The sequence below is a fragment of the Triturus cristatus genome, chromosome 7 (genome assembly GCF_964204655.1).
Source record: "Triturus cristatus chromosome 7, aTriCri1.1, whole genome shotgun sequence".
Lineage (NCBI taxonomy): Eukaryota > Metazoa > Chordata > Amphibia > Caudata > Salamandridae > Triturus > Triturus cristatus.
Genome location: NC_140590.1, coordinates 560,551,462 through 560,578,738, shown reverse-complemented (window position 1 = coordinate 560,578,738; position 27,277 = coordinate 560,551,462). Strand labels below are relative to the sequence as shown.

General features: G+C 48.6%; 1 protein-coding gene across 1 annotated transcript in view; it reads left to right on the top strand.

Annotated features, from left to right (window-relative positions):
* MRPL58 (mitochondrial ribosomal protein L58) overlaps positions 1 to 27,277 on the top strand; it is a 93,970-nt gene that overhangs the window by 22,726 nt on the left and 43,967 nt on the right. Inside the window, exons 2-3 of the mRNA XM_085617064.1 lie at positions 7,674 to 7,707; positions 22,645 to 22,704. Of these exons, the coding sequence (XP_085473190.1) occupies positions 7,674 to 7,707; positions 22,645 to 22,704 (94 nt within the window). The remainder of the gene's footprint in view (positions 1 to 7,673; positions 7,708 to 22,644; positions 22,705 to 27,277) is intronic.

Sequence of the window (27,277 nt, the reverse complement as noted above, 5' to 3'; positions counted from 1 at the left end):
TCTGCCGAGGACGGTTTGGACACGGCGGAAATTTAAGGTGGTATTCTGGCCCGGTACAAACCCTGATTGGTCTTCCTGGACCAGATATGGGAGAACCACAGTAAGACGAGACGCGAGAAGTTTAGCCAACACCTTGGCTTCTGAACTGATTAGGGAGATGGGCCTATATGAGCTACAGTGAAATGCCGGTTTACCTGGTTTCTGTATGACGACTAAAGAAGCCAGCCTTTGATCCAAAGGAAGAATTCCCCGCTCCAGACTTTCGTCATACATGTTTTTGAGGTGAGGAGCCACTTTAAGGGCCATCCCCTTGAGGAATTCAATTGAAATACCGTTCGGTCCCATTGCCTTCCTGGAACTAATAGCAAAGACAGCCTTGCAGATCTCTTCTGCTGTTTGGTCTGCTTCTAGGGCGTCCCTGTCGCTGTCCGAGAGTGTAGGTAGGTTCATTTCCTCCAAGAGTTGACGTGATTCATTGGAGGAGGTGGCGGTCTTGGAGGTATAAACTGCTTCCAGGTGGTCCGCAAATGCTTCTGCTACTGCCCGGGGGTCTGCTACCCGCCCTCCAGGCGCTTTCCAGTAGGGTCAATTGTTCATTTTGGTTTCTGATATATCAGATCTTCAGTGCCAGAGCTCGCCCCTTAATTACTGCCCAGATAGTACTTGCTGAATCGACGGATCCAACATTTTCAGTGAATTAATGTTCTGTGTGTTCAGCAAGGTCGTCTTTGATGTCTGGGATAGTAAGAATCCATGGATTGATGATTATGGGGCCTCTGGTATATTGCTGGTGAAAAGTAAGGTCAGCCCTGAGGGGAGAATGGTCAGAGATGCCTCTTGGGAGCTCCTGGGGATGTTGGAAACGGCCTATATCTGAGAGGGACGTGAAGAAATAGTTAATACGGGACTTACTTTTATGTGCGTTGGAATAGTGTGTGAAGTAAGCCGTATCAGGATTCAGCACCCGCCAAATGGAAAGACACCACTCTTGACCTTTTATATTGTGCTTGAACCCGTTGATTTTATCAAGCTCACCTGAAAAAACCTTAGGATGAAGATTGAGAATCTCTTCAACAGCAATTGAGTTTCTGATCACCGCTACGTGTTCTTTTGCCCCAGGTCTCAGAACCATGCCGAACAACCCCTGGTGAAACTGCCCAAGGATGTTTAACCCTTTTTTGGCGACCTATATCTTTCCATGCATACTCCTCACTTTAAAATATTATACATCTTCAAAAAATCCTAACTGTTCTAATTTCCTTCCTTCGTATGATACAGAACGATCGGGGGGCAATCAAATGTTGTTAGCCCATGCTGCCTCAAACAATTCTTGAGTGATCATGGTGATCCTTTCTCCAGAATCAATTAGCAATCTTAACTGTTCATCCCTAAATTATATATCCACAAACGGGTCTACACATTCGCACAGATCACCATGTTTCTTATCTTCAGCCACAGATACAACTGTAACTTTGACTTTTTCACGTTTTGGAGCTTGACACACATTGGCAAAATACCCAATTTTATTTATTCACAGTCACCTGATTTGAAATATGAGACCGTGGAAATTGCTTTCCATTCCTACTCTCTTCCTCGTACGGGCGCAACCTGTTCACTGTGTGTTCTCCAATTCCTCTGCTGATTTGAAAGATGTTTCAATACTTTTGACAGTCCTAATTTTGTCTACGAATGTTGGATTTCCCATGGTTAGTAAAGTTTAGCGTATATTCGTATTAGTGACTAATGAACTGGTCACAAATAAGTTAGTCACTGAAATTCTCAAATTGTTATTCAACAACCAGTTTATGTAAGGATGAAATATACGAGTCAACATCTTCATTGTTTTTCTGTACTCTTTTGGAAAACTTATGTCTGGAGACCACCAAACTAGGTAGGCAGTGTCACAATTCTGTTTGCTAACCATTTCTCTGTTTCTTGATAATCATCCAGTTCCTCACCATTCACTATTTCTAAGTCTGGAAGATATTTAAAAATGGACCTGCCTTCAAGTCCAATGGAGTGAAGCAATGCGTATTTTTTACGTTCAGGCCTGAATCTTGAAGCCACTATGGCTCCTACAGGCCTCGAAAAATCGTAAAAATGTTACTAGGCCTAGTGATTTAATCTACTTGACCTATTTGTAATGCTCTTGACCCCTAAACTTGTTTCAAATTATGTCAACGTGGACAACTATTTTAATTTATTGAGCAGGCATTTTCTTCGTTATCTCACATGAGAGCACCTTTCAAATGTGAGAATTCAGCATGTCTGCTGTACAAAAAACCTTTTAGTTTGATTTAATAGACAAAACTTTTTTTCACATCCTATAATACAAATCTAGCCCCAGGATGCACATGACCCCTGATTTACCTTTTGGTTCATTAACAGCATTGTCGGCAGGGCAGGAATGTTTGAAAAACGATCACGTCTAATAAATACATAAGTAAAGCATGAAGTGGTAGCACACTGTCACTTGTAATCAACAGATTTTACATTGAAATGGCCACAAACGTTCCCATTGTCATGTGATTTTACTGATAAAACTATGTAGTGTACAAACAATGTTTGGAAATAGTTTCAGCAAGTATGTGTCATTTGCATATCACCAAGTAAAGTTATCTGGTTTGTTTTGCTGCTTTTTAAATCTTTGTTTGCATCACACATCTTGTTTTAAAAAAAAAATGCTTTCATAATTCCTGATATATTTTGAAATATTTGTAATAGTAATTAACAGGCTATTTATTTAAATGGTATGTGTTGGAGAAAATAACTGAAATCTTCCGACACTCACTTGACCAAAACCTCTAACTCTAGTAAGAAAGAGAAAAATAAACTAAATTTTCCAAGCAGCACTTAGTAAAAAGACAAACTGACATTTGACCTCTTTCCTTGAAAAAACCGCAAATGTGTCAAGATAAAAACAAGATTTAATGGAATCTTTATTGCTCACTTTCTTAATGAACAGAACACCTACTCCTTTTCAGTCTAAATTCCCTCACCAGATGGGACTAGTAGGTGCTAAAAATAGCTCGGCCTGATAAACGTTTACTCCCAATTGCGAGTGGGCAAGTCGATTTTTCAAGGTCTGTCCTAAATACATTACTAATGCATTGAACCATTGTCTCCAAATATGGGTGAGCCTCCTAGAGTGTCTAAAAATGGTGGAGGTGGACTCACAGATTGCATGTTAAGCACAATACTTATCCCAACACACACTAGCTGTGTATATTACTATTATTATGAGCTAGAAAACTGGTTTACACATAACCGTGTGTCCTAGTTTCAGTAAAACCTGGATTAACGCCATAAAGCTCCCAACACAATGGTGTAAATAAATGGTTGAATTATGCAAAACTGGTTGTCACAACCATGCACTGGTGCTTGGCAATCAACTGTCAGCGGTTTCCTGTTGTAGAAGTGTTATAGATGTGTACTTAAAAAAAAGACAAACTGCGGAGCACCAATAACCGCTGCAATGAACATGGCCTCCTCGTGCCCGAATACTGGTGCGAATTAAGAAAAGTGCTGAAAGACCATGGATTTAAACCTCTACAAGCTTAGGGATTGAAGTGTGTGTCAACAGTTTAACAGGAAATGGTGACCGTGGAGCTCTGTGCACAGAACGACTGGATCGCTACCGACAACTTTTCACATGATACTAAAATGCCCACTATCCGGACCCGGTGAGATAGGTAGGCTTGAGTGGCCCTGACACGAGCAGTAGAAACCTGAAACTTTATGGCTTCTCCCTTGATGTCAGATCCACCGGGTACTGTTGACAACATATAACTCTAACCCTTAGGTAGGAGCAGTGTCATACAGGTAGTACAACTTGTGTGCTGTATTTAAACTGATACTAATCATTAGGTCATGTTTTGTAGATTGCGATTCTTCAGGACCTAGTAAAAAACTACAGTCAATGTACTAGAAGCGAGAAACATGTTGACCACACCATTTGCACTCTAGCCCTGGTCCATTCCGGGAAACCATAGTCCCCATGAGCACCGGCTATCCTTGATTTTACTTGTGGCAGAGGACCACCAGAATAAAAATTGCTTTCCGGTACCTTAGGCCACATTTTATCCTCACCCACACTATCTACTCTGTCCTGGCCCCTCACCCCCACTTCACCCATTGGCAGTTGGATAAAAGATCTCCGATAAAGAGCCCCTCTTGGAGGTGAGCCCGTTGGGCATTGCACCGCCTGCCCAACGTGGAGCATTGACGATGATGAAGCATGACACTCGCAAGGGTGTGTGAGGCCATTATATCCAACAAATTGGATACCCAGGGGTTGGCCTCCATTGAGCACTAACCCTTTTTTCCTAGTGATCCTTTCCTCCTTCCTTTCCTAAGGAACAGCCCAGTCATCTCTTTTTGTTGCACTAAAATGGGTGATACCTGCAGTTTTGCAAGAATTCCACGATAGACTGATCGCATTCTGAAGCTAACAACAAGTTAGAAGGTGATGCAGGACCACAACAGATTAAATCATAGGCATGGGCTAAGCAAACCCATTATTTAAAATGACGGGTTGGAGTGACACCTGTAGCCATTAGGCATCTTGTTTGGCGATCAATGTGTTCCCACTCGTGAGAGGACTTCTCGAAAAACGTGGCTGGAAGGAACCCTGTTCAAGGTGCTGTTAGGTGGATATTGTTTATACTGCTGCACTGGATTCAAGTGTTAATGTTCTACGGTAATGAGGTGTGCACACAATAGATATTCATCTGAAATTAGCTGGCCAGAGAGTAAATCCTGTGTACAATAACAATTGGCTGTGTTATTTAAGGGCTTTTAGATCCTGATATGGACTTTACTCCATAAAAGAAAAGACCTAGAGTGCATAAAGTAGGCATCTTAAACCTTTGGCATGCTTAGAGGGGTTTTATTCCTCGCCGGTCTGAGGGGAGTCCATAAAGAAAAACTATATGATAGGTTGTGTATTTGTGAAGCACACAATCACCCTCAAGGGTATCCTGGCGCTGAGCGGGCGTGTGTGCGTAGCCCTGCTTATGGTAGGTTATGTGTATTTGAAAAGCTTGGGTTTTAGCTTCCTCAGAATTCAAGAATAAGGAAGAGGCTCTCATTTTGAGTGGGAAGCTGTCCCTGCTTTAGGAGTGAAGTGTGAGAATGCCTGTCCTCCTGATCGGGTTCTGTTTATGCTTGGGATGTGTTTAAGAGTTCTGTAGAGTGATGATGGCTGATGGAAGAAGACATGGCTGTTCTGGTAGGTTAGGCCTAAGTTGTATAGTGCCTTAAATGTGTGCGTGAGAAGTTTGAAATTAGGGGGTTTGTGTATCAAGAGACAGTGGAGTTCTCTGAGGTGTGATGTGAGTCTGTGTGGGAGGTTGAGAATGAATCTGACTGCTGAGTTCTGGTTGGTTTCTAGTTCTAGTGAGTTGCTCGGTGATACTGGGGTAAAGGTGGGTATTCCCGTGGTCCAACTTGCCTGTGACTAGTGCATGAGTGACAGTTTGTTTAGTGTAGCCTAGGATCCATTTGAAGTAGTTCCTCAGTTCATCTGAAAGCAGGGTATAGTGAATGTGTTGACTTGCAGATTCATGTCCAGTTTGCTGTTCCGAGGTGCGGGCCAGAGTTTGACTTGTCATCAGTTGGAATCCCATGGTGAGGTGTTATTGCCAAAGATCACTACTTCTGTCTTGTCAGTGTTGAGCTTGAGACAGTTGTCTTTCATCTAATTAGCGACTTCGAGCATGCCAGCGGGGAACTTGTTTCTTGTAAGGGGAGTTCATCGAGAGGGAGAATATGAGTTGCATGTTATCGGTGTAGGAGAGGATGTTAATGTGTAAATAAAGTTGGCAAAGAAATCCTGTATGCATCAAGTGGGTGGGGACGTGCGATGAACCACTAGGCACTCCACAGATGAGTTTGAGGGCTTCTGAAAAAAGAGCCAGGCTGACCGCTTGTGTTCTCTCCAGCTAGGTAGTAGATCCAGCAGAGAGTAGGTCCGTTTCGTGCAGGCACCTGTTGTGGATGAGGGTGTGAGATAGTGCCAGAGACATCCAGGAGAATGGGAGCTGCTGAGTCTCCTCTGTCAAGGATCATGCAAATATCAACTGCGGCGATGACGACGAGTGCTGCTTCTGTAGTGTAGTTGGGCCTGAATATGGACCGCATTGCATCGAGGAGCTGATGGTTGCTGAGGTGGTCGTTGAGGCATTGGTTGATTTGTTTCTCTAAGACCTTTATCGGGTATGGCTGGAGGAAGATGAGGATGTAGTTATAAAACTGTAGCTGGGTCAGCAGATGTTATTTGAGAAGGAATGTGACAGTGGCATGTTTCCAGGCATCTGGGAATGTGGCAGAGTCAATGGAGTTGATGAAGATGGGTGTTAGTGCTTCACTGATAGGCAGGAGTCCGATGGTGAAGGTGTGGTGGGGGCAAGGGTGCGATGGATGATCTTTGTGATAGCAGTGATTTCTACTGTAGTGGTGGCGGGCCTTGAGTTTAGGGTTCATTCTTCAGCTGTGATGGAAAGCTGAGTTGTGACCGTGATTAGTTCCAGTTGAGGCCCAAAGTTGCCATATATTCAGGTGAATTTTGTTACAGAAGAATTCAGAGGGCTTGTTGCAAAGGTTTTGCGAGGGATAGATGTTGCTGGGCGCAGCAAAAGGCACAGTGAAAATGTTGGCGGAGATTTCCTTGCTGCTGTTAAAGGCAGAGTCAATTTGATCTGCAAGTGTTGTGCACTTGGTGTTCCGTATCTGTTGGTGGTAGTGTTTTAGTGCTGTTTTGAAGAAGTCTTTATCTGTGGTGTCTTTACTTCTTCATTTGCGCCCCAGTTCCTTGCAGTGGCATTTTGGCAGCCTGAGCTCCTCTGTGTACCACCTGGACTGTAGTCTGGTTCTTGCCGTTGGGTTGCACTTGAGGGAATCCAAGATGTGTGCGCTTGCGGTGATCCAGCTATTGATGGCTTTTGGCAAGTTGCCGGTGTGCTCAGGCCGGTGTACGATAAGGGCAAAGCCTACTCCTTTTCTGTGTTGCTTTTCCAGCTGCAGCAGGAGATTCCAGCGGTGGTAGTTCTGTGGTGATGCGGGATAAGTATGCTGGAACAGACATGGGCGTGGCCTTTCCAGGTCCTAGATAAGGGCTTGATGACTGTGACATTGTGGTTTGAGGAGAAAATCTGGTCCAGTTGGTGTCTGGCAGTGTCTGTGGGTTTGGTAAAGTGCTGGGTGAGGCCATGGCTTGCAAGGGTTTCTAGAAAAGCCATAAAGTTTGGGTCAGTGTCTTCTAAGTGAAAGTTAAGGCCTTCAAGGCAGAGGATGGTGGTAGTGTTGATGAGGGTGATGGAATTTTATTTTTGTTCCTTGTACCACAGCCGACAATTGGGCAGCACTAGTTGTAAATTGTCACTGTGGTGTCTTAAGCATTTATCTATGAAAATCACTCCATTGGCCCTTATGTAGTATGAATGCCTATAACGCTAGGTTTATGGCATTAGATCTAAGCACTGCACTATGCTATTGTTTTAACTATGCTTGCTGTGGCCCATTGCACGAGTCATGTTGGTTAGAAAAAAGGATGATCGCTTCTTCTTGCTTTGCATGTAAATCATTTTGCAAAATGTTCTGTTTGTGGGTGTTCGCATGCAATATATTCTTTGTCTGCCCCTGACATTAATCAATTTGCTGGTTTTATCTTTCAGGTTGGCCTCAGTTCTGACCTTGATATTCCAACAGGTGAGTCCTCTGGGCATTTAGTTTGAGGTTTATTAACTCTTTTTTCTAAATCTATAAATATTTTTATTATTCAGTGTTCTTATTTTGCATCTTGCATACAGCAGAAAGAATTTGACAACAATGAAAACGATGACTTGTTTTGCATGAGGTACATTCCAGAAGGACCGTATATTAACACCAATGAAAATCATTGAATGATCAGGGTTATCTCCACATTGTAGTAACCCCGACATTAGGACCCCTCTGAATGTTTATAAAGGTTTGGTACGTGTTTAACAAGTCTGATGATGGGTACCCTAAACCAAGGCATCAATATGTTTGGGGTTGAAAGGTGTGGATACGGGTGTGTCATCCAACAGATCTAATCCTCAATAACCTCTCCATGGGCCCCATATTTTGTGAAATTTACATGGGCATCCCCTGCTAATGTAGGTAGTGTGCTCTGTGGCCATGTAGCGGTCCATGGCCCTCCTCCACTCTTATCGTGAGAGTCTCCGCAACTCTGTGCCACGTCTCTCTTAGCCACAACCAGGCCTAATGCTGTGAAAGTTAGCTGAGCCCTATTTATATCGACTTTCCTTGATATACCCAATAGGATAAACCCAGGGTTTGTGGGTATGGGTGCCCCAATACCCTACTCCGCTCTCTCACTATACTCCTCTATGATTAGATTTTGGTGCAACCTCATATTGTGTCATAAAAATCTCTCTTTACTATGCTGCATTTAAGACAGAGCGGTGTGTCTGCCATTCCCATCTTATGTAGTTTGTCTGTCAAAATAAATCCTATGTAGGATTTTGTATTGGACCAGGCGTAATCTTTAATGGCCACCTCCCTGAAGTCCATCCCCCCCCCCCTTGCCCCCTCCCAGGAGAGGCGTACTTTTGGTGACCCGTTTTGTCCAACCCATTGCGGCTATATCCCATGCCTCTAAGGTGACTGGCATCGCCGGCAACAGTGTGCATCACCCCTTACCACCGTAGAAATAGTGTAGTTGTTTTTTTGGCCCCATCACCTCCCTCTCCACCCTGTATGTGTGGTGGTCCCATGGTCTGTGGAGCCATTCATTAATAGGGGTTAGGTGTGCTGACCAGTAATATGCCTCAATGTCTGGTAGTGCTATGCCACCGTTATATGGGTTGTGCTGCAATCTTTTTAAAGCTATTCTGTGGTGCCCCTCAAACCCCTTCCCGCCCCCCCCCCCCCACACCCCCCTAAATGCCTCAGTAGGGACCGAATTTCCCCCTCTAGCCCAGAGAAAAACGCCAGTGGGAGCAGATGGTACGTGTTCTAGAGGGCATATAATAATTGTGGCAAAGTTATAATTTTAAAGAGAGCCACCCTCCCCATCAGAGAGAGGGGGAGGGGGTCTCCATCTCTCCACATCCTGTTTGAAGCTCACTGTCACCATACCAAGATTGCGTTGCCTGCATAGCTCCTTTTGGGGGGAATAAAGATACCCAAGTATTGGAATCCATCAGAGTCCATCCTCCGGTCACAAGGCAGGAGAGCAGCCCAGGTGGGATTCCGCTGAGGACGTATATTGTCCATTTATGCAAATTAATTCTAGTACCTACCATACTCCTCAATCGTGTCAAACCGGGTGGGAAGAGTGATGTCCGGCTCTGTAACGTAAAGAAGTACGTCGTCCTCATAGAGGGAGATCTTCTCTTCCCATTGATCAGTAGGAGTTATTCGGAAGCCTCGTATTTATGGGTAGCAATGAATGCCACAAGCCAGTGACTCCAGGGTAAGCACAAACTGGAGCGGGAAACAGGAACACCCCTGACTCGTGCCCTGGTCGATGGGAAAGGCTGATGAAGACACCCTGTTCACTCTAACTGTAGCTGTTGCCGAGGGTGCTCTGTACAACAGTGCTACCCAAATGTGGAAATTAGGGCCGACGCCGAATTTAGTAAGCGAGTGAACAAGGGATGGCAATGGACCGCGCCAAACTATTTTTCTGCATCTCGGGAAAGAAATACGCATGGTGTGTGGCAGTCCATGACCCTCATCATCCAGTTGTGTGTTATACGCGAGTTGAATCTAGTGGCGCGGCAAGGCATGAACCCCTATTGGTCTTGTACCAAAGTGGCTATATGCTTTAGAAGTCATGTCGCTAGGATCGTGGCCAGGATCTTCACTTCGGTGTTTAATAGGGAGATGGAGTGATAGGAGTCTAACTGATCCCGAGACTTACCCTCCTTGTGTATCACTACAATTTCGGCGGACCGCAGGTCTGTAGTTAAAATTCTTTCTTTCTGCGCGTCCCGATAGAGACGCAGTTGGTGTGGCCTCAGCAGATCTATGCATCCCTTATCTAACTCAGCCGGTAATCCATTTGGGCCGGTGGTTTTGCCAATTCTCAATTTAGCCATTGCCTCCTGAATTTTATTAACTTATTTTGATTCACAACTCTATTACAGAGCAAAGTTTTTTGTGGAATCTGAAAAGTTTCAACAATTACATATGTTCAAACATTCTCTCTGCCAGCCTCAATTTCCTACTTTTTTATGATACTGCCACGCTTCTCTTGAGGTTCAGATCCTTCAAGATACTAGGCCGACTCCTTTGGAATGCTCCACAACACATCTTTGCCATCATTGCCCTGTCAGTATTTAAGATGGCCCTAAAAGTCCAATTTCTACAGGGAATCCTTACCGACTTAAGCCATCAAATGAATTTCTACTCAATCAAATTGTCTTTCATAAATACAGTTATATCTAAACAATTATGTCACTGCTAGGATCATGTTGTGCTGCTATTGTTGACAGTTCAACTTGAAGGTTATGAATCTACCCAAACTGTAAAACAATTTATATGTACCACATTTTAAGCTATGCATGGCATTTCTGGTAGAAGTACCAGTTTAAAACCGTAACACTAAAACACCACTTTCCCTTTAGGACCATGAATGAAAATGTGCCTAGCTTTAATGAAGGTAAGTTTAAATTCTGTTAATGACATGGTGGCAAGGATTATGCTGTTTGTACTTTGCTTTATTACAAAATTTCCAAAACAGCAGCCATTTTAACATTACGAGAAAAAAACACTGTTCCAGAAACTCTAGGGAACAATTTTAAGTGCATCCTCTAACCACAGCACCTGGTGCCAATATAGCCCATCTTCTCTTTCGGGGATCCCTCTTTCTTAACGCAAATCACGCCTAATTTGAATCATCATGCTTGTTGTTGACCCATCATTTCCTGTTGAGAGGAAACCCATAAAATACCGTTCTGAACAACTTTATCAGCATAAACACCTTTAACTGTAGAGAAGAGAACAAATTGCAATAATAGACAAATGAACCATTGAATAACTTCCTTCGAATGAGTCCTCCTAGTATCACAACTTGTACAGTACACAAACCCTGAATATGAAAAGCATTACTTACTCCAAATGGGGAAGGTAAGCATCCAAATTGACCACCGGGTGGGATAAGCTGTAGTCATTATGTCTGCCAAGTGAGCTCCCAGCGGTGAGAGCCTTCGAGACCATTACCCCCCTTGCTGAATGTGCTCCAAAATTTTTGGTGTCAATACCGGCCTCCTGCATCACCCACCGGGCTATAGTAGATGAAGACACCACTTTGTAAAGTTTCGGTAAGGCAGTGAGGAGTTGCCTTTTACCCAGGGGGTGGACCTCTCTCATATCTTCATAAGCCTTAGGACATTGTACTACACTCATATTGCTGGATAAGAAATGATGCGGATGTTAGACTTAGTCCATCTACTTACTGTAAATGCCACCCCATCTGGGGAAAACACTCAGCCTGAGAGGTCAAGGGCTCTCTCATCAGAAACCCATCTGAATGAGACCAGACACAGAAGCATTGCAAACCTGGCTGAATGCTCTTTTCAGGATAAAAACCTATTTGGTTGCCCAGCTAGAAAAAGGTTGAGATCTGATTGACGTTCCACAACTCCGAGTAATGAGGTTCTGGGGAAGGGAGAGCATGATCCCTCTGAGTAACCGGCAGAAAAAAGGATGCCATCAACTGGAGCATGTCTCGTAGTGATGGCGGACCTGAAGGCGTTAATAGATAGGTAAGCTAACCCCCTCTTTAGCTAAGCTGGACCAAAAAAAATCAGGATTTGAAATACTCCTGTGCCCAAGGGATCCACACGCTGTTGCAGAACCCAACGCACCCATCTCGTCGAGGCTGACTATCATTTGGTTGTTTTGTCCGACCAGCCTTAAATGGGAGGTATTCAGCATATTGCGAAAGCCCTGGGAGCATCCAACATCGCATGTAATCCGCCAGGCCATCTGCTGCAGGGAACCTTCCATCATCAACCTATGTGGCGTGAGTTACTCAGCAGATTGTCAGGAGAGAGGGGAAGTCCGATTGGAGAATCCCAGGAAAGTTCCAGAAGAACCGGAAATCACATTTTAGACCTCCACAAGGGTGTTATGATAACCACCTCTGACGGCGAACCTCAAGTGACACTCTGGTGATCATTGAAAAAAGGGGAAACGCATATCCCTTCACATCGCCACTGCTTGAGGGTCTGGCCTCAAGCCGAAGAGGCAATGCAGCTGGTGGTCGAGCTGGGATGCAAAAACGTCCATCGAGACCAGACCCCATCTGTCCCGGAGGTGTGGGTAGACCTATGGGTCTAGCTTCCACAGACTTGAGTCGTGAAAGTAGCAAAAGTGCCAATACACCAGCTTCGGCCTGGGAGGTATTCCACCTCAACAGAGAGGTGATTCCCCAGGCAAAAATTATTTGCCAAATCTGCCAGAGCTTTGGATCTTGTACCCACCAGATGATTGATATAACAAACCACCGATACGTTGTCCGTTTTTAGAAGGACAAAAGCTTGAATTCTGTCTTTCGTCCAACACCGCACCATGTGAGAACCTTCTAGGAGCTCCAAACAGTTGATAAGTAAGCTCTGTTCTTGTGATGACCAACTTCCTCCCGTGGAGAAGTCCCCATACCGAGCACCCCAACCTGACTGGCTTGCGTCTGAATCTATCACCAAGTTAGGAGTGTACCCGAATATCAACCTCCCGTTCTATGCTTCCATGTAGGATAGCCAAAAATTGATTTTCTCTCTTTGCTTTGTCCGATAGTGGAAAAGAAAGGGAATATTTGAGACCTTTTCGAAGGTGGTGCGCCTTGAGGTACTGGAATGCTCTGTAGTGAAGAGGACCCAGAAGAGCAATCTGCCTGAGAGAGGGGTGGGGCATGGCCAGGTTTACAATTAGTGCCAAATATTTGCCTTCTCCCAGGATGGAAGGTTCAAAGTGGCCGTTGTAGAGTCTATTACAGAACCTGGGAAGGTTGTTTTCTGTCTGGAGACAAGAGCTGAGCTGGAGACGAGCAATTTATTTATTTCATTGACCACAAGCCCTAATCCTTGCAAGTGATGTACTGCTGTCCGGAGCTGCTAGGTAGGCTTTAGAGGACACTGGGCTAAGAACAGAATGTCGTCTAAATAGACAATAAGTCTTATCCCCTGGGCCCTACTGAACTCTTTCACTGGTTTGAGGACCTTCGTGAAGCACCACAGGGCAGATGACAGCCTGAATGGAAGGGTGGTGAACTCGAACGTCTGGTCATAGCAGACAAATTGGGGAAACCAGTGGAAGGGAGGGAAAACTGGGACAGTCAGGCAGGCGTCTTTCAGGTCTAGACGCACCATCCAGTCCAGTGGCGGAAGTGGATGCCCTCCATCTTGAAGTGGTGGTAAACCAGCCACTCGTGAATTCCCCGAGATTTATCACTGGCCTCGGCCCGCCGTCAGTCTTCTCTATTAAAAAGAGATTGCTGATTAAACAATTGCAAAAGTGCATCTACCTTATTGTCTATAAGATTGGTGGCCTGCTAGGAGAAGCAGACGAGGCAAGGCCTGGAGCCCTGGTAGGGAACCCCACAGACATCCTTGGGCCACTAGGCCCACCTCCGAGGAGGCTAGGTGTCCCGGCTTGGGATTTATCTTAATAAGCAAGGAGCGGCGACGCTCTGTGGACAGAGCACAATTTGCATTTTCAAATAAATATTATTGCGTGTTGGACCCTCCATGAGAGGATATCAGGGGGAATGAGGGAACCTCAAGCTTTTGTCTCCTCGGCCATGACTTGGATCTTCGTCATGGGCCTTATGGCGTTAAGGAGCTTGTCTTGGCAAGAACACTTATGAGTTGTTCATACCCTTCTTAGGGTCCTTCATAAATTTAAGGATGGGTGAGGGCACTCCGCCTGAAGGTGGTTACGGGCGTCCTTTTTCAAAGGTTTGCAAAGATACTTCACCACATACTTGGGGATGGGGGGGTGCAGTGGGAGTAAGCGTGGTGAGTTTTGTGCTCTTGTATGCAACATTTTCAGAGAGGGGCTGCTCAAATTGCTCCTTGGCTTCCTTAACCGCCTTATAAATCAAGGCATCTGCAGCCTCATAAAACTCACTGTCCCATTGGAGAAAGGGCAGGGAGTCATCCTCCTGGGAAGTGCCTGCTGAGGATGTCAGGATGTTAGTATGGATGTGTCATGTGCACTAGACTGGTGTTACCAGACCTCTATCAAGAGGCTTGGAGGAGGTGGGGGTGGCAAGGTAAGTGTGGTCTGAGCCAATATATGGTGCACACGGAAAGTGCAAATGTGGTTCTGGAAGGGGGGCTAGAGGATATGGGTGGCCAGAGGCGCACAATTAGTTGGGTGAGTGTCCCTAGGGACACGCACCCCCACTGATCACTGGGGAAAATACCTGGCAAGGTGTACCTGTCAGCTTTGAAAGCCATGTAATTACAGATCTTAGGGGGCGTCATTAAACTGAGGGATATATGGACCCCAGAGGTGAGTCCGATCTAAATTGCAGTAATAGTACAGACCCCCGAGGCACTCCCGCGACAGAGTGAACCTGTTGAGCAAGGAAACATCAAGCTAGAAGCAAAAAAAAGTAATCTAACACTAATTACCAATACCCGTTGAAAATGGAGGCAATTGTCCCGGAGTACGAGGTGGAAAAAACACTTAACTGGGCTGTTGAGCAGCGAAGAAAGAGTGAGCCATGAAAAAGAAGACTGACTACATTGGCACCAGAAGCTGTAATTATAGGATGGACTTTATATGCTTCCCTAAGGGTTCTAGAAGCAATAGTTATTTTTCTTGTTCTTGTTAAATAGCTGCTGTTTTTGAAATTTTGCAATAAAGTGAAGTAAGAATAGCATAATCTTCGCCTCTAGTCCCGACATAGAATTAATTTATCCTGACTGTTATCAGTGGCTTTGCATATGCCGATACCACCTTTTATCCTGGACCTATATTGTTATATTCCTCATCGGTCCATTATTAAAGAAAGACAATTGCAGCGAAGACAGTACATAAATCGTTCAACTGTAAATACATACATCAGAGTACAAACAAGTTGTGTATTATCGTATAGGGCATCAGCAGTAGCATCAAACATTGTAATGGCCTGGTCTAAGGGCTACGCCAGTGTCCATAAACATAGGAGGCACAGCATTCTACACAAGTTTCGCTGGCCCGAGGAGTTATGTCGTCACGTCTGTGGCCGCTGTCTCTAGAATTGCATTACTCGCACGTCTATGTTCTATCGTGGGTGAAATGCAAATGTCCCCCCTGTATTTATTCCAGCGCCCCCACTTTTGATCCCATTTTCAAGGGCAGCCTCTGCCTTTTATATACGGTTTTCTCCGCCACCATAGCATGGTCCCTGTCCTTAGCCCAGTCTCGCAACCGTCGTAAAGTATCCACGCCCCACTTCTGGGCAATATTTCTTTTCGCTATGCTCCATCCCATGGTAACCCATGCCTGTTCAGTGTAGGTGAGGTCAGTTGCTTCCCAGATGTTAAGGAGGCATAGGCGAGGAGTAGGGTTTATCACAAGACCTGGCCATTTGTCGAGTAACGTCGGCCCAGTATCGCTGTATGTGGGGGCATTCCCATATAGTGTGTATAAATGTACCTATTTGATTACAGTGTCTCCTCCCCAATCGAAATAGTAGTTTGGCATCAAAGTATACCCAGTGTAAGATCTTCAGCTGGACAAGCCGGAGTCGCATTGGGATAGCCACTTCGCGGGGGGGAGGCCAGCGCGTCGCGCCAGTCCTCATCAGTGATGTCACCCAGATCTCCCTCCCAACTAGCACGCAATTGCAGCATTGGATCGGGTTGGTTGTTAAGGAGTTTCTTGTATGTTAGGGAGACAGCCTTGCTGTCCATTGGGTCCAATAACAACCTGTCCTCCAGAGGAGAGGACTCTGGGAGGGAAGTGTCTGTAGGAAGGGCACAGTCTATAGCGTGACTAATCTGAAGATACCAGAAGTGTTCTGATGGTGCCAGCTGGTATTTAAGTTGGAGTTCTGCAAAGGAGGCCCTCTTGCCCTTAATCCAGACGTCCCCCACCCTGGAGATGCCAATCCTGTCCCACTTATCGAATCCTGCGCAAGCACTGAGGCGTCCCAGAATGTCTTGCTCCCATAGGGGGGTCGCTTTAGTCAGGCGCCCCTGCCACCCCATACGCCGCTGGACACCATGCCACACCGCCACTGTGCGGACCGTGGGGCCGGTCAGACCTAGTTTCTTGGGGTTTGAATAAAGCGCTCTATTGTAGCCACCCTTCCCCATTAACCACAAATTTGCGTGAAAGCTTGGGTCAGAATGAGGTCCAAACGCCCAGCGGTTAATAGCCACCAGCTGAGACTCCTGATAATACAGACGCATGTCCGGTAACCTGATACCTCCGTCGTACCAACCCATAGAGAGCTTGTTTGTGGCTATGCGAGGCGGTCTGCTATCCCATAGCATATTCCTGACTGAGTTGATTTGTGAAAAGTAGGAATCGGGGACCGGGTAGGGTGTATTTTGCAGGGCGTAAAGGAAGCGTGGCAGGGCAAGCATCTTAAATAAAGACGCTCTGCCCAGAAGGGTGAGGGGCAGCGTCTTCCAGTGGGTGGCTTCCGATTTAAACCTGTGCAACGGCCCCAGCAGATTTTGTTCATACAACACGGTCTCATCAGTTGTTACAAAAATGCCCAGGTAGTGAAAGCCCTGGTCCGCCACAGGGATGGTATATCCTCGAGGGCTCCGTGGCGGATCACCCCAAAGGGCATATATCTGGGATTTAGACCAGTTTATCTGGTAGCCGGAGTGGGCCCCGAATATAGGAAAGATGTGAAGGACGCGGCGAAGAGAGTGCGCCGGCGAAGTGAGATAGAGTAAAATATCATCCGCATATAGTGATATGCGGTCTTCGTGTTAGTCTGTCCATTTAAACCCACGGATATCGGGGTCCCCCCTGATCCACACCGCTAAAGGCTCGAGGGCCAGGGCAAAGAGAAGTGGCGACAAAGGACAGCCCTGTCTCGGGCCCCGACACAATGGGAAGGACCTCGACCTACGGTTATTCACTGAGACGTGAGCACTGGGAAGGTTGTACAATAATCTAATCCACCCCAGCAATTTTGGTCCTAGACCAATGCGAGCCAGGACCGCAAATAAGTATTCCCATGCCACCGTATCGAATACCATTTTTGTGTCGAGTGCGAGCAAGATCGCTTCCTCCTTTATAGTCGCCACCCAACCCAGCGCGCCGTGTACGCCCCGTACAGTTTTGCGGCCTGGCATAAACCCCGATTGGTCCGGGTGAATTAATCCAGCAAGGTATGGGAGCAGTTGGTTAGCCAATAATTTGGCCAGGATTTTTGCTTCTACCGTTATCAAGGAGATAGGCCAATAGGACGTGCACTCGTCCTCCGGTTTGCCGGGTTTACGGATAACCACTATAGTGGTCTCGCGGATATCGACCGGGAGGAGGCCGGTTTCATAGAATTCGTTGTGCAAATTCAAGAAGTGCGGAGCGAGCTTCGTCGCCATGAGTTTCACGAGTTCAATCGGAATCCCATTGGGGCCCATCGCCTTGCCTGCCCGGATACCCTGAATTGCTTTCTGAATCTCCTCGACGGAAAGATCGACCTCCAGGGCCTCCCTATCCTCCTGAGAGACTGTCGGAACTTCATAAGTGGCCAGGAGCTCCGCTGCCCATAGTGCCTGCTAGTCCTGTGGCACTTTGTAGGTTTGTTCATACTATTTGGCAAACGTCTCTGCGATGCCCTGTGTGTCAGACACCAGAATGCCATCCGACCCCTTGATTGCACGCACCTATCTGGCCGCCTGTTCTTTATGTTCCAGCCATGCCAGAAGTTTACCCGTTCGCTCTCCTTGCTCATATAACCTATGACTGGAGGCGAGAATGCGCCGATTGGCGTCTTCTAACAGCAATTGTTTGTAATCTTTTCTTTTGATATTAAGGTTATGAAGGAGTTCCTGATCAGGGTTCTGTGAAGTAGTGTGTCCAAGAGTCAGGATCTCTTTTTCCAGCTCAGTCACACGCCGGTTGCGCTCCGCCCTGTGGCCCACCATCAAGGACAGCGCTCTCCCCTTAATAACAGCCCGAAAGGCACCCCAGAGTGTTGTTGCCGAACGGACTGATCCTACATTCTCCTCAAAGTAGGAGTCCGTGTCCATCGGTAAGCTATCCCTCACATGAGGGATTGTTAGCGCCCAGGGCTGAATCCGGATAGGGCCTGGTTGCAATGTTTGGCGCTCCCCGAAAACCGCCGTGACCGGGGAGTGATCTGATACACCTCTTGCCAGGCAGGCTAAATTGGTGAAATCCTGTATGCGCTGTGCTTGGGTAAACAAGTAATCAAGTTGCGACTGGCTGCCATGCACCCCTGAGTGAAACGTGTAGAATGTGTCCTGGGGGTGAGACCACCTCCAGATGTTTACCATTCCGAGGGCATTAATGAAGTCGTGTAGTTGCGAATCATGTGCTGAGTCACGTCTAGGAGGGGACCGATCTATTTGGCCATTTATCACCAGGTTAAAATCGCCGCCCATCACCAATACGCCCATCGGTAAGTTCAATAGCAACGCACCCACATCTGCAAGTGTCATATGTTGGAGGCCCGGTGGGGCATACACTGAGACAACATTGAGAATTTTGCCCTCCCAGATGCCTGTGCAAGCTGCATATCTGCCCAGTGGATCGGTCCATGTGTCTTGTACCATGTAGGGACAACCCTTATGGAGGAGGATCCCTACCCCCCTGGACCCCGACGTGAAACCCACGTGTGTGACCATACGATAATCCTTCCTGTCCAAGGCCTTGCAAGAGTTGCCTATTAGATGTGTTTCCTGAAACAGGACCGTATCTTGTCCCTGACGATGAATGTACTGTTGCACTATTCCACGCTTAATCTTGTCCCCTAGCCCATTGACATTCCACGGCATGAGTCTAAGACCTTGGCCGATCGCCATAAGAGTTTGGCAGTGGAACAATAAGTGGAACAAAGTGTATCGGGTAAGTGAGGCCCATTGTGACGGTCCCCCATGCCACCTCAATTGTGTTGAGGCACCTCTGAACATCATGCAACGAGAAATCAATGAGAGGAGCAGGAGTGTTGACCAGAATGCCCAAATGTAAGCCACCATTTTGTACCCAGCTGTGGATGTGTAAGTGGATACTGCGTCCTGCTGCAACGTAACTTCTAATAGCTGCTGCCTAACAACGTAAACTCAAAAAAACCCTAAGAACAACCAACTCTCCCCCCTCCCTGCTCAGCGGGACTAAAACCTCCCTCCTTCCCCCAACATGCAGAGTGCCTGTCGCCCACCCATGAACAATTCCGGGGAACGCGGATGACCCCACTCCCGGTTTAACGTGCGTCATGTAACTAGTCGTCGCTCCCCAGCCCTACTCCACCCCATTAAAACAGTGAGTTACACACACATTGGCCCATTTTAACCCCCCTTAAGTGCCCCGCAGCTACCACACCTCCCACAACAGCATAATAACAATTGTCGACTCATCTCAAAGTGCCCCAGACACTAAAAGAACATATTTCACGACAGCGTAGACCATATATTCCCACCCCAGGGCAAGTCCCCCAGGCCAGGCAGCCACACCGGCCCAGACAGCAGGCATCTGCTCATGTGTCCCCCCCCCCCCCCCCCCCCCCCTCAATTGCTGTTATCAGTACCAAGTCAATTTCGGGAGGCTGCAGCTCCATGACCATGAGTCCGCCAGAGAAACCTTGCCGATTTTACACCATCTTACCAGTCCAATTGTCAGAGCCCGCCTATGTGGTCCTGCAGATCCGAATCTGAAGGTGGAGGTGATCTCCTCTTCTGGCGCCAGTCAGTCGCGTCGTCCGCTGCTGAGACCGGCTTTTTCCCCTTATTTCCGACCGTGCGCCACCCATCGAGCCATTCCCAAGCATCCTCAGGGCGGGTGAAAAACCAGGCTTTACCATTTGCTTCCACACGGAGCTTGGCGGGAAACAGAATTGCGTATTTGACTTCCTGGTCACACAGGGCATGTTTCACCTCCAGGAAGCTCCGTCTTCGTTTCTGAACTCTCAGCGTGAAGTCTGGGAAGAACATGATTTTGCTGTTCTCCAGGAGGAGTGGCGGGACTGGCCTAGCAGTCTGCAATATGACATCACGATCTCGAAAGTTGAAGACCCTCGTCAGCAGTGGTCTTGGAGGGGCTCCAGGCTTCGGGCGGCCTCCAGGCACTCGGTGAGCTCTTTTGATCATGAAGCATTTAGAAAGTCCTCTGGGTTGGAGATGTTTGATGACCAGTTCCTCCACAAAGAGGTCTGCAGCCTGCCCCTCCGCACGCTCCAGCACGCAAATAATACGAACATTATTCCTCCGCATGCGACCTTCGTAGTCATCCAGTTGCAGGACCATTGTCTCATTGGAGGCGCGGAGGTCTTTGATTTTATTCCTGAGCAGCACGGTATCAGCAGCCAGTTCTTTGGTGGTATTCTCTACAGTGCCGACCCTGTCTGTTATTTTCTTCATATTCTCTCGAATCAGTGCCATATCCATGGCCACTGTGTCAATCCTCACTATAAGGGAGGTTCTTCTGCAGTTATCGCTTCCAGTAGGTCTTTATTTGATGGTTCTGTCGCCTGTCCCGGCGCCACCGCCTCCGTTCGGTCCTCTGCTTGTTGTTTCTGCCAGGCGAACTTCTCCAGCTTGGTCTGCGTCGTCCCCCGGTTCGACCGGCCAGTCGCCATTTTGTTGTGTTGCAGGGACACCACCACCGGTCAGGGCACCGCCGCTGTTCGCTGCCGCCTGCAGTGAAGTACTCCACCCGGCCTGTCTGTTTTCGCAGAGGCCCCCCTCACCGAGGGGTATCCAGTCAGGATCGTCTCGCAGGGACTGCCGCAAGAGGGTCCACTCTTGGCTGTGTCTTTGCTATACGTGGCCTGCCGGAAAACAGAGGCGCATCTTCAGCAGCAGCAGGAGTACCCTAGCTGAGGCAGCACTCCGGATCCAAGCAGATGGACTTGCAAGTCCCACTGACTAGGAGACCCCCGGATAAGGGGCAGCTATGTTGGGTACCGTTTAGTCAACGGAACTTAAGCCAATTGATAATGTCCAGGCCAGCACAGGCTGAGCCGGCGCCTCCCACATCCGCCAGGCCTAGTCTTGGTGTTTCGGGGCCACACAGTCGCAGCAACACCGTTTCAAGGCTCTGGCCGCACTCGGTTCCCTGCACCCCGCCCCACTGGTATATGTCCACTGGGTGCTAGGTCAGGCACGTGAACTATCGGGCGGTTGGGTCGTGGGGCCTGAGAGTACTCCCGTGGAAGGCCCGGATATGCTGTACCTGATAGGTCACCAGGCGCGGGACCGCAGAGAGACTGCACACAAGTGAGTTCAGGGGCCTCCACTAGTCCGCAATTCCCATCCAGCACCGTTCAGCGTCTCAGAGGCGAAGCCGATCAGTCCATGCACCTCATTCAGTAAGATTGGGGGGGGGTCCAAGTGTCCACATTTCAGTGTCTCATGGTTTGCTTCCATGAAGGTGCCACACAACAGGTCACCGATGTGGCTCAGGGTGCCCCCGTGTGTACTCCCTCCGTATGGGCCGCCGCCCCTTATGGATCTTAAGGCCGTAATTTCCAAGACCGATCAGGGCTCTCTTTAGTGCTGCGGCCGCTGTGTCTCATCATCACTCTCCACGGGGGCCCACGCACCATCCAAGGGGCCCCCGCCACTCACCCGCTGTCAGGAACGATCTTCGCCGCCGGACCTCCGGTGTTGCCGCTCCGGCTGTGGGCGTCGCCCAAGCACATCCAAGGAGCACTCAAGCGGCGATACGGCTGATCGGCCCCATAGTTGAGCCGGTGGCCATCAAGCATTACCGGAACTTTTTTCCCGGTATTTGGGTGGAGATCGGGCCGGCAGGAGCAGTTTTAATACGGATTATTTGGGAGTGGCGCTCCGGAGAAAAACTAAGGGGCGGCCATTCCCGTTGGCGGTAAGCCACGCCCCCTTGGTCCACAGATTTTTATCACTCAAGATATGCTTATAAGTAATCCTGATGTATTAGTGATTTCTTATAGAGGTACTATGTATGGGTGTCCAATAAAGAACCAGCAAACTCTGCTGTGATGTGAGCATTTCGAGCGATTCAAATCTCCACTGTTGAATGCTTTGTGGCTCAAGATTTTAGCACTAGGACAACTATCCCTCATCCTGTGTGCACCTTCAGAGTTCCTATAAAACTTCCTGCAAAGAGGTCTCTGTGCTTGCACGTCTATATACTTTTTACCATAGGATCTCTGCTTCTTGGAAGGTGAATAAATGTTGACATATATGCACCTTTGGTAATTGAAAAGGTGTGAGTCTCCAAAGTACGTTAAAATCGCCTTGTTTTAATTCATGTGCAAAGAAGGGAGAGATGGAAACGTCTCCTGCAGGGAAAGAGACAGAAGAATAAATACAAACATGAACCAAATACACAAATGACTGAATGAGTTATTAAAAAAAAATATATATATATATTTATTTATTTATTTTATGGATGTCCACAGCAAGCAGCTGAGCTGTACATACATGTTTGTACTCATGTTGTCCTTGATTTTTCACATGCATTTTCTTATTCTTCCAGACCGCCTCAGAATCTCCTATAGCCGCAGCAGTGGGCCTGGAGGGCAGAATGTTAATAAAGGTATGAATGTCGTTGTGTAGGGGCCATGGAAGAAATGTCACCCCAATGTGCTTGAGAGCAAGGTTCAGGTAAAAATGACATCGCAGAAGTTAAGGAACATTAGTACAAATAGCTTGGAATTAAATTTAGGTAAACATTTGATTGGGAGGCAATATTTCTGTATGTTTTGAGTTATCAGTTTTTTTTTTTTTTTTTTTTTTGTTGAAACCGTTTATTACAAAGTTCTAAGAATATACAAAGATGGGCCTACAACCTTCAGGCCGGCCGCTAGCAAACAAGAGGAGCATAAGATACACACAGTAGAACGCAGGCAGCGGCAAAGGGAAACATACAGGAGTCAGCCGCGTTGATGGCCACACCATACGGTCCCCACATGACGGTTTCTTTTAAACATAAATAACAACAAACAAAATCCAACCACAAGGCAACCCACGATCGAAAACAGCAGCATGTGCTCCCCTAGAAGGGGGACCCTACCAAACCATAGGAGTATCAAGGGGGGGGAGAAGGTCAGAACAGGGACTGGGTGGACTCAGTGCCCGGTACCGGAGAGCTAAACCGGCTAAGGGGACGGGGCAGGCGATGGATCGGGCAATAACGGCGGGGCGCAGATTCCACCACGGTAGGCGTTCCAGGGGCCCCACACTTTCACCCATGTCCCAGGCTTACCTCTCGCTACATACACCATCTTTTCCCGAAACATGCACCAGTCCATATTTTCCTTCCAGGCCAAAACAGTCGGGGGCCTCTGGGAACCCCACAGTTGAGCAATATCGCGCTTGGCCACCATATATCCCAGAGTCACCCACCACGTCTGTGGCGCCGAATAGGCGGTTGGTTCCCACACGTTCAACAGGCATCTCCTCGCTTCGGGCAGCAGCGGCGCACGCGTAACCACCCGCAGGACCTCATGCACACCACGCCAGAATCGCTCCACCTCTGGGCATTCCTACAAAATATGAAGAAAGGTCCCCAAAGAACCACACCCACGCTTACACAACCCGTCCACAGCATAGCCCATTCGCAATAGCCTTGGCCCCGTTATGTAGACCCTATGGAGTATCTTGAGCTGGACGAAGCGAAGGCGGGCCGGTATGGCCACCTCTTTCGGGGAGGCCACCGCAGAGACCCAGTTCTCGTCGTCCAGCTCCAATCCATCGGCAACCCAAGCCTCGCGAAGATCAAGCAGCAATCCCACGCGGTCATTGATCAGTTTTTTATAGATTAACGAGATCGTGCTTTCCGGAACATGTCCATCCAGCACTCTATCTTCCAGAGGGGAGTACTCCGGGATGGAGGCAACGTCCGGGAAGGCGGAGCATAGTGCATGACGGATCTGCATATACCGAAAGTACTCCCTGTCTTGCAACTGGAATTCCGTCTGCAGCATCCCGAACGTTTTGAATCCCCCCCCTCGTCCAGAGATCCCCCACCCTGCTGATGCCTATCATGTCCCACTTCTCGAAGCCCTTCGAGGTCCACAGGGAGCCCAACTGCTCAGATGCGTATAGTGGTGACGCTCGGGTCAAACGATCCTTCCACCCCATCGCTACATTAGCCGCGTGCCACACTCGTACCATGACACGCGTGGGGCCCGTCAGACGTGCGTCGAGCGAGCTGGAGTAGAGCGCTCGATTATAGTCACCACCCGGCAGTAGCATCTTATCCATTTCAAAGGCCGGGTTTAGGGCGGGCCCGTATAGGCCGTGATTAATCGCAGCCAGCTGGGAGGCCCAATAATACCGTTTAATATCCGGGAGGGCAATCCCCCCGTCATACCACGGGAGCGTCAGCTTCGCCAGGGCGATACGCGGTCTCCCGTCCCAGAACAGGCGGCGTTGCAAGCTCTCTACCTCGCGGAAGTAGCGCGCCGGAACGAGGTCCATTGTATTCTGCAGAGCGTACAGGAAACGCGGCAGCGACATCATCTTAAACAATGCCGCCCGGCCGAGCGGCGAGAGCGGCAAACGCCGCCAACGCACGACATCCTCCTTCAGGCGCTGGAGGGGGGGCAGCAGGTTGCGATCATACCGGGCCTCCGCGTCTAGGGTGATGAAGACACCCAGGTACCTAAATCCCTGCGGGGCGATCTGGATAGGACAGCCCCGCGGAAGGATAGGAGCCTCCCCAGAGAGAACATACACGCACGATTTAGCCCAGTTGATGACGAGGCCGGAGTTACGACCAAATGAGTGCAATACATCAACCAGGACTATCAGTGATTTACGTGGGGAAGCCAGGTACAGGAGAATATCGTCAGCATATAGAGACACGCGGTCCTCATACTCGGGGGTCCAGCGGAGACCACGAATAGAAGGTTCCCACCGCAGCCACTCCGCCAGGGGCTCCAAAGCAAGCGCAAAAAGAAGCGGCGATAACGGGCAGCCCTGCCGCGTGCCCCTGCCCAACTCAAACGGAGCCGACACTCTACCGTTCACAACCACCTGCGCCAGTGGGCCAGAGTACAACAATTTAACCCAGCTGATAAACCCTGGGCCAAACCCAAATTTCGCGAGCGTCACCCAAATATATGGCCATTCAAGTGTGTCAAACGCCATAGTGGCGTCCAAGGATGCCAAGATGGCCGGCTCCCGCATGAACGGGACACGTGCAAGCACCCCATGCAAACGCCGCAGGTTAAGCGCTGTGTTACGATGGGGGATAAAGCCGGACTGGTCCTGGTGGACCAAGTCACACACCACGCCGACCAGCCGATTGGCCAGAACCTTGGCAAGAATTTTGGGCTCCGCGTTCAATAACGAAATGGGTCGATAGGATGTGACCCGGTCCCGAGGCCTCCCCTCCTTGTGGATAACCACGATGGTAGCCAGACGCTGGTCTAGCGGGAGGGAACCCACCGAGTGGGCCGCAAGGAACATAGCACGGAGATGCGGCGCCAGCGTATCCGGTCGCAGCTTATACAACTCGACGGGAAGACCATTAGGACCCATGGCCTTGCCGGAAGCGACCGAGCGTATGGCGAGGGCAATTTCTTCGGAGGTTGGAGCGGCGTCCAACAACACTCTGTCCTCCTCAGAAAGGGAAGGCAGCGCGATATCTCTGAGCAGGGCATGGGAATCCTCTTCAGAGCGGGAAGACACTGGAGAATATACCCCACGGAAATAGTCCGCGAAGCAGGAGACAATTTCCTCCGGTTCAGTGACACATACACCATTCATTTTCTCAATCAACGGGACAACACGACTCGCTCTCTCTTTTTTATCCAGCCACGCAATCAATTTACCAGCCTTATCACCCACATCATACAGTCTCCCCTGTTGCTCCCTACTGAGGCCCCTGGCTGCCTCCGTGACGAGGGCCTTATAGGCCGCTTGCTTGAGTTGGAGAACATGTAATTTATCCTCTGTCACCCCACGTTCTAGATCCCCCTCCAACTCGGTTATCTCAGCTTCAACACGGGTCACCTCCTCCCGCTCGCGCCTCCGGGAGTGGGAAATAAGGGACAGGGCTTCTCCTCGGAGTACTGTCTTAAACGCCTCCCACAGTGAGACCGCCGAAGACACAGACCCCACATTCTCATCAAAATAGCGCTTAAGGGATTTAATCAGCTCTGCGCGAATGGTGGGGTCACGCAGGTACCAGGGATTGATCGGGGCCACTCTACCCTCTCCCCTCGGCAAAACATCAAAGTGCAACAAGAGCGGAGAGTGGTCCGAAATACCCCGTGCCAAATGGCGCACTTCTCCCACCCTCCCTACATAAGCCGCTGGGACCAGGACATAATCTAGCCGTGAGAGACTACCATGGGCCCCTGAATGGAAGGTGTACTGTAGCTGCGTGGGATGTTTTAGACGCCAACAATCCACCAGCCCCAGGGTATCCAAGAGGCCAGATAACCACTCTTGGGCCCGGGGGAGATCCCTAGGGGGGTGACGATCCACAGTTCCAGAAACAACAGCATTAAAATCCCCCCCCCCCACCACTAGAATCCCCTCCGGAAGGCCAAGGAGGAGGTGCCCCAGGTCCGCAAAGGTGGTCGTCTGCAGCCCCGGCGGGACATATACTGACACAAAAACGATCACTCTGCCCTCCAGTCTGCCCACCAAAACCGTGTAACGTCCCCTATCGTCATGGCGCACCTCATCAATCTCCAACGGGAGCGAGTTCTTAACCATAATGCCCACACCCCTTGAACCGGACGTGAAGCCCGCATGGGCCACAAGGCGGTAGCCCCGTCGATTCATAGCGCAAAAGGAATTGCCAATGAGGTGCGTCTCCTGCAGAAAAACTATATCGGGCGAAGTTCGCTTCAAGAACTGCAGGACCACACCTCGTTTTATCCTGTCCCCCAGTCCATTAACATTCCAGGACAACAAACTCAGTCCCCTACCCCCCATCATAAACAGAAGTCATCACTCGTCCCCCAGAGAGCACTGTAGAGATAACACAAAGATACGTTTGCCTTGTGGTGGAAACGAACAACACCCCACCCCAACCCACCCATTCCAACAAAACTCCCCCCACCCTGCACCCCTGCATGAGCCCGGACAGCCCCCCCAACTTGCAGTGTGCCTGTCGCCCCTATAAAAGAAACTAGCTAGACCCCCTAGAG